Consider the following 15,998-nt stretch of genomic DNA (forward strand, 5'->3'; position numbering starts at 1 on the left):
CCAAGTGCACACAGAGGCCCAAAGCAGCGTTCCCAAAGCACTTTGTTTTTGATCATGTGCTCCATACCCAATCATTTCTCTTGTGTACCCTCATGGGAATCATTTCCAAAAGAAATCTGCACATGGGATGTGAATAAATAAAGGTTTGCATTCAGAAGGGTTGATTGTCTCTACCTGTGCCCCCTTGTGTGCAGTCAGCTCAGAGTTGCTGGTGTTATAGGAGAAGGCTGCAATAAATGCCCTGAGAATGTGGCTTTCAAGTAAGGCACAACTTGCAAATACATCACAGGCCAGCAAAACAGAAAGCACTAATGAGCAAAATTATCAGTGGAGACATCAGGAAGTTATTTGAAGAGGGAAGTGACACTTTCATGTCACATGGAATTACAGATTAATTATCTGTATTGTGAAGATGTTACTCGTTAGCATCACAGATTTTAATACTGAAGCTCCAGTGACTTGGAGATCCATTCATTCCTTTTCCTTTCAAATAGCTACAAACCCTTTTCTCTTTAGGACATTACCTGTGTATTGTTTTTCTTCACTTCTTTATCTCATCTTTTATCTGCAGAATACTCAGGTAGCACAGTGGAATTGCTTGGTGTGGAAACTGAAACAAAGAGAGAGCCTGAGTTAGGATGACAGGAATGGTATCAAGGTATATGTAGAAGAGGCAGTATATAGAGAAATCAGATGTGGTACCATGTTGTTAATTTAACTGACATCAGAAAAGGAGCATGAAAAGGTTATATCCCTCAGATCACCTGGAGGGAAAACAGCCAGTGAGCTTTCTGCTTCTGTCCAGAACACAGATTAGAGAGTTAGGTAGGCTTTAGTCACAGCATCCCATTTGGAAGTAAGACTGCTCACACTCTCTGTGGGGAAAAAAGCCATTTATGCCTGGCCAGATATTTTAGAAGTGAACATAGATCAACTGAGGACTGAAAATCTATGTATAGTATCTCTGTAAAGAATGTGCTGCAACCATAAAAAATGCAGTGGTGTTTGAGTTTGCAAATACAAACACTTAACTGACTATGGTTGACCTCAATTCAGTGGATCAGCTTGTGTGTCATGGGCTTTAACAACCCATGGCAAAAATCCTCTTAATTTGAGATCACAAATACCTCACTAATATTCAGAGTAGTGAAGAAACTGGTCTTTCAGTTCCTTTTCCTATTGTACCTATTGCTTTGTTCTAAATAAGTCTCAGGCCTCCCATTCTCCCAAACTACAAATACTATCAGAATATCCAAATTTATTCTGGTAAAATATTTTATTTAGCAAGTTTTTATTGAAGTTTTTGTAATTAACGGAAGCTAAAGAGCTGTAGTAAGGAAGTGGTAGTAAGCAGAGAACAGACACTACAAATGTGAGCTTAAAGGGAAACACTGTAAACTGCCTCATAAATTAAATCAAACAGTGTAGAGATTCACTTTTTTATGTGAAGGTACATGTAACCAGAAATCTCTTTCCATATTAAGTGCTAATATTTTACATGATTGCTGTTAATGACTATTAGCAAGAATTTACAATATTGTTATTAATATTCTTAAAACTTAAGGTGATAGTCTAACTCACACATTAATTTTGTTTTCACTACAGCAGGGTCCCTTGTAAGACAACAGGCAAATTAGCCCAGTAATGCATAGTAAAACTTAATCCAGTAAAGGTTCAACTGAGACCTTGGTGTTCTAAATCCTTTACCATAAGCATGGTAAGAAGCAGCCACTTCCCCAAAAGGCTTCCAGTGTGTGCAGGTAAAAGGTGATGGAAAAGGAGATTTCAGTGTAAAACAAGCTCTCCAAAAAGCCACTTGAGGTAACAGGAGAGTCTTTGTCTCAGTGTGAGTGTGCCTAAAGTTGGTCCCTCCCTCCTGACCTCTGGGATGATGAGTATGGTGTGCTAGGAGAGATTTATCGTGTGGGATTGGGAGCTGAAGAAATGAGTGTGGCTTTCTGAATATGGATATTGAGTCACTGCAGCAATGCAGGTCAGTTCTGAGGATGTTTTGTGTATTGGAGTGTTCCCACTGCCTGGCAGTTTGTGCTTTCAGTGGGAAGGAACAGCCTGGGAAGGGGAGCACTTTGCTGGGGAGCCAAGGCCTAACTCTGTACTCTAGGGAGTTCTAGCGCAGGAAGCAAAGGAGCTGTTTGGGGGTGGGTTGAAGGGGTGTCTAGCATGAAGAAAAATTGGTAGTTTTATTATCTTTCTCCAGATAAGTTCCCAGTCTCATAAATGAAGTGCCAGAACAAGCAGTATGTGTGTGTAATTTCCACGGAACATATGCCTCTGTTCCCATCTTTTAGAAGGAATTGATGTGCTATTTAATGGAAATGGTTTCATTGCATTGCATTTTCACATCTAATCTCTGCCATTTCATACCAAATGAATTCCCAGAATTGTTTCCATGCTGCTCTCAGCTGAGCTGGCAGCAGCATTGTGTTTGCTGTGAGTGTGATTTGCTTTGGCCCTGCAGAGCTGGGAGTTTGGCATCCCGCTGTGCCGAGAACTGGCCATCCAGTACGAGAGCCTCTATGACTACCAGAGCCTCAGCTGGATCCGGGTAAGTGCCTGCACTTTCTCTCCTTGTAGACTCTTACATTGTTCCCCAGAGCATTTTGCTCTCCTGTCAGAGCATTCTGAATTTAAAAAATAATCACAGTCCTTATAGAGCTCCATGCATTCACTGTGACTCCTTGCCATTGATTCCTATTGATGATGTTGTAGGTTCACTGGCCGCAGTAAAATCCCGTGAGCATATGAAGACAGTGCACACACAGGAGCTGGGCTTACTCTTGCAATGGCATATTTACATATATTTTTTGCATAAAATATCCTATTTTTTAATGCATATTTTAATTCCAAAAGAATCAAGGGCAGCTTGTGCCACAGTGAGAGAAGATGAACAAGAGAGAGAGAGAGTGAAGAAGGCAAACGTTTATGGCATTCTTATTGGTTTACAAGGATCTGGTCCTCTGGTACAACCCAACATATGATGAAATCAGGGCACATTTGCAGCATCATGCTTTAATCAGAAAAAGCTGAGTTCATGTTGTTATTTAAAAACTTTCTGAATGTGAAAATAGTTCATCTCCTCCTGGGGTAGCATACATGTATCCAAATTTGCATGGATATACACAGTGGTTTAAATTCTCTTCCAAAAAAGTCCAGTTTATTTTTATCTGAAGACACCTGTCAAACAAGGTCTAATAAACTGCACTTCTTAAGAACCTTTTTTCTCCAAAGTGGCCCCAAAGAGAGCACATGCCCAGCTTGGCTGTGCACCCTGTGCCATTCACATCACCACCACATTCCTTGATGCTTCCCACAATGACTTTGGAACTTTCTCCTTTCTGGAAAAGGAGTTAATGTTTGTGGGAACTGAGCACAAAGCAGTATGCAATATTGCAAGTTAGGGTTCTTTGCAGTGGAAGCAATGGTGTCAAACTGGTTCTTCTCCTTGAAGAGACACCTTTTGCTATTTTTTTTACTGTGAGCCTTTCAACTGAGGTTCAGTTTACCAAAGGTCTGGAAATCCCACTCTTGATCCTTGTTGGCACAATGTCGCAAAAACAGTTATTGGAACTAGAAAAAAGTCCTTTTTCTCTTTCCAACCACCTTTTTCTTCTATATTAAACCTTCTGGTGCACAAAGCTGTAGAAGGTTTAATTTTATCCTTTTTCATGCCACTCAACTCAGTTAAGGCAAACCCAATTAGATGCAATTTTCCAGGCAGTGGTATGGATTTTGATCTGTAGGAGAGAATAGGACACTGTGAGCCAGGAAATGTGGATTTTAATCTCAGATTTGCCATTAATTCTGCAATGCAAAGAAAATTACATTCAAGACCTGTTTAATTTAAAATAAGATAAACCAGGAAAAACTCATATGTCATCTTCCAAAATATAAAATGAATATGTTAATATTCTAGTCTGTTCCACCGTGTAGACTGGTTTAATTAATAATTTTTATCTTTAACAGAATTTTGGTCTTTTCATAAAAAATTGCAGGGGTAAAAGAGTAATGTGATATATCAACGAGTCTTGAGGTGTTAATGTTTTAAATGCAGCTTTAAGGATCTGATAGCAGCTATCTCTTTCCTCCACAGAAAATGGAAGCTACCTATTATGACAATATCATGGAACAGCAGCGCTTAGAACCGGAGTTTTTCAGAGTTGGTTTTTATGGTCGAAAATTCCCATTTTTCCTGCGGGTAAGCCAAATTGATACAGGATGTGACAAAGTGACCAGACTCAGAGTAGCTGTTAAGGTTTTGTATTTTTGTTTTGGAGATATGATGTCTACTATTCAGCATATTTTTTATGCCTGCATGAATAAAAACAGTTTTCTGGCTGAACTGAAGGACACGGTCCACTGGGAATGTTCTTGGGAACAGAGATCAGAAATTTGACTCATGCCACTGTGAATTTTTGATGATCTGCAGATGCAGCACAAACTGCCTCTATATTAAGCAAAATGCTGTATTGCAGCAATGTTGGGTCATTACAACTAATTTTCATCATCTCAAATTATCACACTTTAAAAAAAGTCTCACTTGACAGAATTCCAATCCCAGCCTGATGACTCTTATGCTATGTGCAAGTGAAAATTTCCTCTCTTCAACAAAAAGCCAAACAGCTTCTTTGGACACGTCCTCACTTGGAGCTCATTGTCTGCTGTGTACCAATCCATTTGAAAAGTGTAATTTTCTTCTTTTCCTAATGAGGAATCAAACTTTAAATGGGTATTTGTTTATACAATGTCTTGTTGCTAGTTTAGAGCAAGGAAGGAATATAATCTGACAAGTGCTCCAAGAGCTGCCTGCAAATTGATGGCAGATGCCATCGAATGTGACAGGACAAGGTAACTGGAAGCTTTCAAGGACTGGGGGTGCATGGTTTGTGTTCTCTTTGAAGGAATGGTTTGACAAGAGGTGGCACCAATTGAGGTACACAGGATGAAGCCATACAAAGCCAAGCCATTTTGAAAGCTGCCCTCTTCCCTGATTATGAAATTGTTTGTTGTTTTTTTAATAAGGATTTCAAGGATTATCTTTTAATGGAAACACAGGTAATAAAAACAAGTTGAAATTAGCCAAGGAAAAGAAATACCAGTGGATAAAGGGTGGTGGTTTCATGCTCTTTGAAGGTGAACAGTCCAGAATCAGAGAATCACAAAATCATTTAGTTTGGAAAAGGCCTCCAAGATCAGTGATCCAACCTTTGACCAATCACTACCTTGTCAACCAGACCATGGCACCAAGTGCCACATCCAGTTGTTTCTTGAACACCTCCAGGGATGGTGACTTCATCAACCCCCAGGCAGCCCCTTCCAATGCCTGACAACCCCTTTCTATGAAGAAATTCTTCCTAATGTCCAACCTGAATATTCCCTGGTGCAGCTTGAGGCAGTTTCTTCTCCTCCTGTCCCTTGATCCCTGGGAGCAGAGCCTGATCCCCACTTGGCTACCACTTCCTGTCAGGGAGTTGTAGAGGATGAGAAGGTCCCCCCTGAGCCTCCTTTTCTCCAGTCTGAGCCCCTCTTCCCTCAGCTCCTCCTCACAGAATGTAGGCTGCAGCAGCCTGAAGCAGTGTGTGGAACACCCCTGCAGCGGAATCCAAAGCACAGGTGCTGCAGTGTGAACCCAGAGCTGCCCTTTCATGAAGATCTCCAGAGAAAACTAACAATTCCTGGTTTTATATCTAACAACAGACGTTTCAGCAAGGGAGTGCCAACACAGTGATCACGGCACGCAAGCATTCCTAACATCTGAAGTACTGTCAGTGACTGGAGTTTATCTTTTTATCTTGTGGATCCTCACTTTTACCTGGATCCTGCATGGCCGAGGTGTTTGACACTGCTTGAGCTTCTGTGCTCAGCCCTGACTCTTTGCAGAGTGCTGTAACAATGTGGATCCTTGGCTGGAGACATTACCAGTGAACACGAGCGTACATAATTATAATCCTTGTTAATTCTGCAATTATATTTGGTAGCAGTACTTCTGATAGCAGATTACTAATGTAGCAATCTCATTAAAAGTCATCCTCCTCCTTTCTCTCCCTAATGATCCATACAGCACACACATTGTGGAGCACAGACTAAGCCCATTAGCAGTCACATCAGCATGGATCACACTGTAAAGAGATTGGAAGCAGCTATTCTAGAGAAGAAAAAGATTTACATGGATTTAAAATCTTCAAATGGATACAGGAGTGATTTAAATTGATCAAATAACTCCAAGCCCTTTTCTCATGTATTTTTCTATTGCTGTATAGCTTAAGACAGAAAATAACCACTTTTTTCTACATCTTTGATTTTTGAAGACCCTTTGTCTAGCAAAGTAATTGTTCCTGTTTCTATGAATTCTGCATCTATTTCTAGCCATCCTACATAAGTAAATTTAAATTAGGACTGTCCATATCTTCCAACTACCAGAATTTCAAGGCCTGACAAGCCTTGATTTGAGATCTTGTGTTGGCATCTGTCTGAAAATTCTTATTAAATTTAGCTTTGAGGTGTTTTCAGGGCATTATTTTTAGAATCACAATAAGTTTATTTATAGGCTTACAGTTTTCTAGATTGCTGCAATCAAAAGCTAAAACAGAGAATGCAGTAAGTGTCATGAAGAGATTTACCTTCAAACATGGGCTCACTCCAGATTTAATAATAACAGCAAAGTTTGAGCTTTACAGACTGAACTGTCAAGATTTGTCACGTCATTCTTCTCCCAGTCCATTGGTTGTTGTGACTGATGCATACAAAGTGGCACATGTCACAGCCAGAACATGAGATCCTTTCCATAAAGTTGAAATGCAAATCCAAAGATAACAACTCTTTGGCTGTGTTTTATGATCTGGTTTTGCTACTTTTCCCTTCAGTTTTGCTACAAGATCGAGAGCTGCTTGGCCACATCCCTTTTTCAGAGCAATTAAAAACACATTCTTGAATATACTGCAACTTTTAAATACAAGAAATAAAAGGCTGTTCTTGTTTGTTAAAGTTTTTCATTGTTTTATGAAGGTGAAAACCCTCCCTGTTCTTCTAGTTATTATGTGGATGAGAGTTTAAACTACCAAAATTAGAGAATTTGCCTGCTTTGATTGGACTTGAACCACGAGATATTAACACTGATGATATTTGTGGTTTGTGAGGGTTAAGACACTGGAATACTATCTTCCTGACACTAAAGACTTTAGAAATCCTGTATTGTGCTGTTTGGAGTTTGAGATGGCTCAAAAAGCATCCAAGAGCTCTGCACAAGTGGTTTAATGCCTCAAGAGTCATATCTAAATGCAGCTTTCCATTATTAGCAGAAATGAAATTTTGTTCATCAAGAGGAAAGTGCTTTTAGGGCCAAAGGGGAATTTGTTAAGTGGCCACTGAGAATTCTTGGTAAAGCTTTTCTGTATTACTGCACTATAGACAGGGGAGTTCCTGAGCATGTATTGTTCATCACAATCAGGGCTGAGTTGTATGGCTGTGATAATACAGCAGTGATTAAACAGTGATTTTTGTGAATAGTTTGTAGCAACTTCTCTCTAAAGAGAACTGATAAAATGATAAACATATATCTCCCTCTGTTCTATGAGATCCTCAGGACTTTTATCCATCTGGTGTAAATTGTGTTTGACAGCAGCTTTCCCAGCCAAGTTGGTGACCTAAGTTTTAGTTGATACATTTCAGTATAGTCCAATTAAAAGTAGTGTCTTTTCTGAAAAGCAGGTAAGAAGGGACCACAAGACTGAAGTGCTGGGTGTGCCTGAATCACAGGCATTGTTCTGTTCAGAGATCAGTGGAACTGTCTCCTCATTCATCACTTCTTCATGAATACATTGTAAAGAAAAAGGAAGGGATAAAATACATCTACTCTCACATTAGCATATTGCCACTGTCATTTATCTTTGGTTTTGAAGTAACATTCAAACTGAGATAGAAGTCAATAGAATTTCACTTACTTTTAAGGACTCTAATTGATGCTTGCCCCTCTTGCAGAACAAAGAATATGTGTGTCGGGGCCACGACTATGAGAGGCTGGAAGCCTTCCAGCAGAGGATGCTGAGCGAGTTCCCCCAAGCCATCGCAATGCAGCACCCCAACCACCCTGATGACTCCATATTGCAGTGTGATGCCCAGTGTATCCTTCTGTCAAAGGGCAAACTCTCCCTGGAGCTGGGGCACAGCACAGAGGAAGAGCTGGGTATGGACAAAACTAGAGCCTGTCTGCAGCAGACAGTAACTGGTTCATTGTGGGACATGGTGTTAGAGAGAGCAGTGACTTGTTATTCGGGGAGTAATGCAGGTCATGTTCCCTCTAGAAGGGAAAGGGCTGTGCTTGGTCATTACCAACAGCACCGGCATAACAGTTTGTGTCCTTAGGAGTATTCCTGATACCTTCTCTTGGCCAATATTTTGTTGGGAACAGATACTAGTTCCACAGCACTATTTTCCATTCTGCTTTTCTTTTTTTTTATCAGTATTTTACTTTTTTGCAATTTCCCGTTCTTTAAAACTGCTGAACCTTTTTATATTCAAGGTTTTGAATCTCATTCTTCTCATTCTCATCTGTACTGGGATTTGGTACACCCAGTACAACGCTCAGTGCATTTAAGGACTGTACCACATCACATTTAAGGGGACTGCAGGCAGTTTGAAGAGCTTGGTCATGGAACTCACACTATTTGGCTTCTGAGAGAAGAGCATGTATAGTGTGCAGGATTTGAACCATGAGGACACTGTCAGCAAATGGAGCTCCTCTCCTGTGTGGGTTGCTGTTTCCTATTTGTCTTTCCTAACGCGTGGATAAAGCTTTCTTTGACTGCACAATTACCAGACTTACAGATCTATGCAGTGACTCCCATCCCAGACAATATAGACGTGCTGCAAATGGACCGTGTCCCTGATCGCATCAAGAGCTTTTACCGCGTCAACAACATCCGCAAGTTCCGCTACGACAGACCCTTCCACAAGGGCCCCAAGGACAAGGAGAATGAGTTTAAGGTACAAGTAGCAATAAGCAGTGTTTAAGTGTTCATCTCTTGAATATCATCTTGTTATTTTATGCTGATGGAGCCTTTCAGGTAATCCTGATTTGGCAGCCACAGTAACTCAAGTAGCAGGTTAAGTCCATGGTTGATTGAATACTGCTGAGTTCTGACCTGATTAAAGCATTGTCCAATTTAAAGGTGAGTTCTTTAAGTGCCCAGAGACACTGTTTGTTTGTTGTTTCAAGCATACTGAATTCCTAGTTTGTTGCTTAAGTGACTTTCAGGAAGACCTTCTAGAGAATTAATGTTCGGGAGGTTAATGCATTCTTTTCTGAGCCTTGCCCCCTTGGCACCTGTTGTAAGAGTACCGAGGATGTGGTTGGGATTCCCTGTTCCTCACAGCCTCAATTACTCCTTGCAGAGCTTGTGGATTGAACGCACCACTCTGACCCTGACTCACAGTTTGCCTGGGATCTCTCGTTGGTTTGAAGTGGAGAGAAGAGAACTGGTAACATTTATAATTCCTGTAATTGGGAGTTGAAATGATGAGTTACTGAGGACATGGGATAGACAGCTTGAAACTTGTTGGGCTGAAATCTTGCAGTTTAAAATGGTGTTTACCAAGGATTAAATACATCCTTTTTTTACCACTTCATCTAAATAATTGCTGAATGTAACCAGGGGAATTGTATGAGCTAATAGTATAATGGAGACACTGCCAAAAAGATGGAGTAATTGCATTGCTACCATGTCTTCAGTATATAGAAAGACATCTATTATTGCAACCAAGTGACCTGAAATCCAGCACTGCCAACAGTGGAGTTTGTTAATGTAGCTAATTTTCTACAAAGCAGTAAAAGCGAAGGGAGCTCACTGAACAATCCTGGAGTGTCATTTTATTACATGGAAGATAATAAATCTCAGTGAAGTGTCCGTGGAATTAAAGTATATTTTATTGCCTTTGAGGTTGAAGTAAGTCCTTTGGAAAATGCCATTCAAGTGGTTGAGAACAAAAACCAGGAGCTGAGGACACTGATAAGCCAGTACCAGCATAAACAAATGCATGGCAACATTAATCTTCTCAGCATGTGTCTGAACGGAGTGATTGATGCCGCCGTTAACGGGGGAATTGCGCGCTATCAGGAGGTGAGCCGGGCTCTGCTTCCCACCGAGTATCACCCTTCCTCAGTTTCATTTGCATTTCTGTTTCAATGACAGCATGGCTTAATAAGGTAAGAAATTCTCACGTGCATTATCTAAAGATGGGGTTACACCCCTACTCAATTATTCTGCATCAGTGCTTGCATAGCCACATGCGAGGAGGCTTCAGGGGTGGAGCTGGGATCTCACATGGGAATAGGTACAGGTAACAGCAGCGTTTCTCAAAGATGATACTTGGCAGGTAAAACAGTAAAGCAGCTTTTTTAATACTATTTAATTATAAATTCATTTTGCAATAGAGGCTGTGCGACTGGTGGTAGCTGATGAGGTCTGGAATCAGGAAAAACCACTAATTCATGCTATTGAACCATTATCCTTGCTGATTTGCTAATTTCAGACTCGCTGTAGAACTAAAATGATGTTAAATACAATACGTTATCCAGTATAATCTCTGGCAAGCTGTTACTTAAACTGAGCATTACAAAATGTAGATTTAGGGTAAAATACTGAAAAATTGCAGCAGTGGTTCAGGGGTGCCTTTGCAAGGGAGCCGTGGAGAGAACACTCTTCAGGCATTACATTAGTTGCCAATTTACTCATGAAATTCCTTTAGCTTTAGGCAGGTATGTGAAGGAAACCATAAAATTCAAATAACTGGAAGACACAAGGCTTAGTGGTATTGCACATCACTGTCACAAGGGGAAACTTGGTCAGAGTCATGATTCAACAGAATTGTTTCAGCTGCAAAGAACATTTTCTCTGCACCCTAGAGTGCTAAAAACCAATAAAATTACGCTCTGCTGTTATTTTAATGTACTTAATTTTCCTAAGATTTTTGGACCTTTTCATTTCATCCTTTGACTCCAAGTTATAATGAAACACCTTCCCATAAGCAAAAAGCACTTTTTTTCTTTTCCTGTAGGCCTTTTTTGATAAGGACTATATCACAAAGCACCCTGGAGACGCAGAGAAGATCACTCAGCTCAAGGAACTCATGCAGGAACAGGTACTATTTTTCAGGTGCAGAAGAAAATTGCTACATTGTCTGAATTCATCAGCAGTCAGTCTAAACATCAGATCCAACTGATTTATTCAGAAGCAAAGATTTTGGTACAGGACATCTAAATACATTCAAACAAAAAACAAGAGGGAGGTGGGCAAGGAGATTATGACAACCACTCACTTTATGGGAGGTGAGGTGAAGCTCAGCTGAAAGCACATTAATTTTGTTTTCTACATGTATTATCCAATAGACATCTTGCTGCATTTCAAGCCTCCCATTCATTTTTGGTATTTTGAACTCTGTCTTCCTAGTAAATTTCAAAGATAATCAGAGGCAGGACAGGTCAGGCTTGAGATTAAAGTGGCAGAGCCATATATGAAAACTTAATGTCTATTTATATTATCTGCAGTTTTATTTTTCTGTAGTGTCTCCTTGAAACCTCTTGGTAGATAAAGCTGCGGGATGCTTGATGGGAATGAAATCAGATAATCACTTCCCTCTTAACTGAAAGTTTGGCAAGATACACCCCATTAAACAATGTGCCCAAATCTGAATAGAGCTACTAGGCCTTGTTCTTCAATAAATCACTGCATTGCATTTCAGATTCCCCATCTGCATAATAATGCTTATCTCCCTTCAATCCTCAGGAGATGTTTGAATATTAATTAGTTATTGTTTGTACAGACTTTGGATCATGTAGGGAATTACCTACATCTTAAGCCTCCTATCATTCCTATTTTCTTTCATCTGAGACCTTATATAATCTCATCCAATCATGAATATTATATGTTTGACCTTTGAAAAAGTGACCTTTAGAAGTAACTAATGAGGAACAGGAGGAGTGACTGCATGTGCCACACTGCTGCTGTTCATCTCAATTACCAGAAACTCCTTTCATAAGTCTCTGCTGGCAGCTCAGACCCCATCTCTGGCACTGGGAGGAGTTTTCATCCCAGGGCATTATCTATGTGAGGGCATAATGCTGTTCACTGTAGAAAGAATCTAGCTGGTAATTTTTTGCAGTTATCTCCTAAGAAAAGCAATGCAACATGACACAAATGTACTTGTCTCACACTTAAATACTTGTTGGAGTAGTACGAACTTGCCAGGACTCCAAGGCTTGATTAATTACCAGCATTCTTGTAATGGACAGTGGCATATTCCTTGAACATTGCCAGAACTGCAGGGCAGGCTTCTATTCTCTCTCGTAGACACAATTTATTTGTGTTTCTGATGTTGCATTTTCTTTTTCACAGGTCCATGTCCTAGGAGTGGGTCTGGCAGTCCATGAGAAATTTGTACACCCTGAAATGCGTCCCCTGCATAAGAAACTGATAGATCAGTTCCAGATGATGCGATCCAGCCTGTACCACGTAAGCCAATAGTCACTTCTCCATTTTTGAATTAAATTATTAAAATCTGTCAGTTGCAGTAAGGTTCACAAAAGAACTGGGCTGATACAGCATTGATTGAACCTACTGGACTGCCAAATTACCAAAGGAATTCTTGCTTTTTGTGCAAGAAGGCAGTGGTAGAAAATATGCTAACTTTGTTATTATTTGTATGTTCTTTGTTCTATCAAAGAGCAGTTGTAAAGCCTAATTTTCAGTTGCTATCTCACATAGCAGAAAATTATGTAAGACAGAGGAAGATTAACAGGAGGTGTTGGATGTTCCCTTTAAAAGAAGCTCCATGATTGGAGGTAGCATGAATGAAGAAAACGTGCAGTTTTCCATGGCAGACTGAGCTGGAGTGTGTTTGCTCTGCAGGAGTTACCTGGTTTGGATAAGCTGAGCCCGGCCTGCTCTGGCTCCAGCACCCCCCGCAGCAACGTGCTGGTGTCCCACGGCCCCATGAGCCCAGAGAGCATCAAGCTGGTGCATCGACACAGGTAACCCCCTTAGCCCCGTCTTCTTCCAAACATCCAGGGGCTCTGCACACTCTTCCACCAGGGTTCCAGGATCTAAGCATGACTTTAGGCAGAAGTGCCTTTTGTATTCATTCAGTGCTAATTATTAAAGTTGAAGAATTGGAATAAGAAAGGTGAGAAATCCAACTCAGAAACACAAATCCGCCACTCAGTTCTCCAGACTCAATCTGACTTTGGAGGTCCCAACCTCTCCTGCTTCTGTTGCACCAACAGAAAATAACTGGGTACTTATCTACCATAAAAGGAAAGTTGCATGGCTTGTTTTAGAACCCAATTCAATATGTACCTATTTTGATGGATCAAAACTATTAACATCATTATTTTTATAATTCTGACCAAATCAGAAATCAAATACAAGAAAAGCTGCCATGGTGTTTTGATAAGTATATCAAAAAATGACCCTGTGGTGCTTTTTCAAACTTACTGCCCATATATTAAATCTGAGATAATGACAGAGGATAAAAATTGGTATTATAAGGACAAAATGATGTTTTTTATATCCAGCCAACATTGCTTATTTGAAAATGCTAATTGCTCTTATGTGTTTATTTTTATTTTTGGGTCACTATATTTTAGCTGGTTTTAAAGGCTGGCATAAAAAGCTGTGGAAAATTGTCCATGAACCCAGAATGGTGACATTCTTTATGCTATTAAAATTAATATGCTTCTAAAATGAGTAGCTTATACTGCTCCCATGGCTTAGCAGTTGACAAACAGTGTCTGGGAGATAACATTTTTTTTCCTCAAAATTCCTCACTTTGTAAAGACTTTTTTAGTTTTTAGGACAAACTAGGGAAACTTTGTCACTAGAGTGACAAAGATAAGTTCATTCCCTGAGGGAAATCAGGGTGCAGCCTGCACACCAGCTGGGCTGTATTAATTTACTGTCAGCTACAAAATTGCTTTAAACTGTAATGCTGAGTCCCAGTGCATGCAATAAGGACAAATGGATTTTGACCTCTGTGTGTTGTGCTTGGATTTCTTTGGAATGTTTTTTTTTAAGCTGCTCCCACTCACTTTAGTATTAATAATGAGAGTGGTTTCAGTGTGTTCTGTTATAAACAAAACAAATATGCACCTAAAGTCATGATGTGACATTACCCTGTGTTGGGGTTCTGAAATTCAACGTCCTATGTACTATTCTGTTTTACCTGTAATCTTCTTGTCACTTGTTTCATATTTACCCACATTTATAGATTTGTTTGGGCTCATTTGGCCTGATTTTTCAAAAGTGTTTGACATCTAGAGTGACCTATAGCAGCAGGTAATTGCAGGTACTTATTAGTTTGGAAAAAACTCAGGCTTCACAAACAGGTTCAAAAATTAATGATGTCCTCGCTGTGTTTTTTTCCAGCCCACTGAACATGCTGGGTTCAGTGCGACACTCCTCATCCTCTCTGTCGTCGCACACCTCCAGTGAAACAGGAAACCTGGTTATCCTGACAGACAGTTCTGTGGGGGAGACTGCTGAGGATATGTACCACATGCAGGTACAGCTCCAGCACAGCCAGCAGCAGTGCCTGGGAACAGCAGGGAACACGTTCCAGAGGGCTTTGCTTAGGAGCAGTACACTTTACATGTGCACATGCTCGGATCTGTCTGTGATGCTTTTTTCAGAGAACTGGATAGGTAGAATGTAACACATTGTTCAAGAAAGATGACAGTAACTCACTAGATTAACTTCGGGAAGAAATCTCCTGTGTACTGTGGTACACAGTACTGCAGTCCAAGGTCACCCTGCTGCTTTCAGAAAGTGACATTTTTGTCCCATTTTGTTTACCTGCCCCGTTGAACGTGTGCAGTCAGTGCTGCTCTTGGTTGGGGAGGTGGAACAAGTCCCACAGTGCAGGTTAACAGTGACCTGCACTGAAGCTGGGCAGAGGCTGCCCTGGCTCATCCCAGACAGGTAAATCCCTTAGGCACTGATGCACTTACATCTCTCTCATGGTTTCTCTGCCTACTGCAGCTTGTTTACCCTAAGCCCAGGTACCAAGGTTCAGTCACCAATGTCTCTGTTTTATCCACATCCCAGGCTAGTCCTTCCACCTCCAGCCTGAGCTCCACTCACTCGGCACCATCCCAGATGATTAACTCTGCCCCTTCCAGTGCTCGAGGTAAGCATGGACAGGCCTGATGGGGGGCCCTGCAGGTGTCCCCTGAACCTGGCAGCCCTGCTGACTTACAGGTGAAACACCACCTGCACTGACATGTAACACTGTTTCTCTTCTGGACATGTAAATAGCTCTTCAATACTTTTTCTTTACAAATTATTTACTTCTCCATTTAAGTATTTTTTCATCTGTATTTTGAATGTATCTCTAATACATGCTGGTTTCAGGCAGTTGAATTTCATAATGATTTCCACTGTTTCACCACAAAATTGTGGCATGCAATCTACAGGAAAATGAGAATAGTCCTCAGTATAGAACTTAAAAGAGAGATTATGAAGACAAAGGCAAAGAAATCATTATACAAACGTAAAGAAATTATGACAAAAAAGGACTTGAGGCAATTTAGTAGAAACATGTATACAAAAGTAGATGTATAGGATGGATGTTGAAAGATATGAAATTTTAAACAATTGAGATAAAGAAGGTCTTCCGTGTTAGGAAATTCTTGAAGAAAGGAAAAATATAAAAGCAGACTCTGGGGGATACTCATATTGCTTTTTTGTTACAGTAGCTGGTCTTGATATGGCTAATTATTTTCTTCCCCAGCTGAAGCAAAACCACTCCACGTGAACTGACTTTCATAACTTCTCTTAAAGGTTTTGGGTTTTTTCCTCTCACTTTGGATTCTCAGTTGCAGGTTCTACACCTTTTTTCACAGGCATTTGAAGAAGGTGTCCAGGATATAGTCAGAGATAGAGGCTGATATTTAAATCTTACCCCTTTTTCCATATAGGGGAATTCTGTGT

General features: G+C 40.4%; 1 protein-coding gene across 1 annotated transcript in view; it reads left to right on the forward strand.

Annotated features, from left to right (window-relative positions):
* DOCK3 (dedicator of cytokinesis 3) overlaps nucleotides 1-15,998 on the forward strand; it is a 176,773-nt gene that overhangs the window by 146,083 nt on the left and 14,692 nt on the right. The window contains exons 40-50 of the mRNA XM_056501874.1: nucleotides 2,480-2,566; nucleotides 4,112-4,216; nucleotides 7,996-8,137; nucleotides 8,834-9,000; nucleotides 9,409-9,495; nucleotides 9,954-10,133; nucleotides 11,071-11,154; nucleotides 12,408-12,524; nucleotides 12,921-13,042; nucleotides 14,436-14,571; nucleotides 15,114-15,195. Coding sequence (XP_056357849.1) covers nucleotides 2,480-2,566; nucleotides 4,112-4,216; nucleotides 7,996-8,137; nucleotides 8,834-9,000; nucleotides 9,409-9,495; nucleotides 9,954-10,133; nucleotides 11,071-11,154; nucleotides 12,408-12,524; nucleotides 12,921-13,042; nucleotides 14,436-14,571; nucleotides 15,114-15,195 — 1,309 coding nt within the window. The remainder of the gene's footprint in view (nucleotides 1-2,479; nucleotides 2,567-4,111; nucleotides 4,217-7,995; nucleotides 8,138-8,833; nucleotides 9,001-9,408; nucleotides 9,496-9,953; nucleotides 10,134-11,070; nucleotides 11,155-12,407; nucleotides 12,525-12,920; nucleotides 13,043-14,435; nucleotides 14,572-15,113; nucleotides 15,196-15,998) is intronic.

This window comes from Oenanthe melanoleuca, chromosome 12, assembly GCF_029582105.1.
Source record: "Oenanthe melanoleuca isolate GR-GAL-2019-014 chromosome 12, OMel1.0, whole genome shotgun sequence".
Lineage (NCBI taxonomy): Eukaryota > Metazoa > Chordata > Aves > Passeriformes > Muscicapidae > Oenanthe > Oenanthe melanoleuca.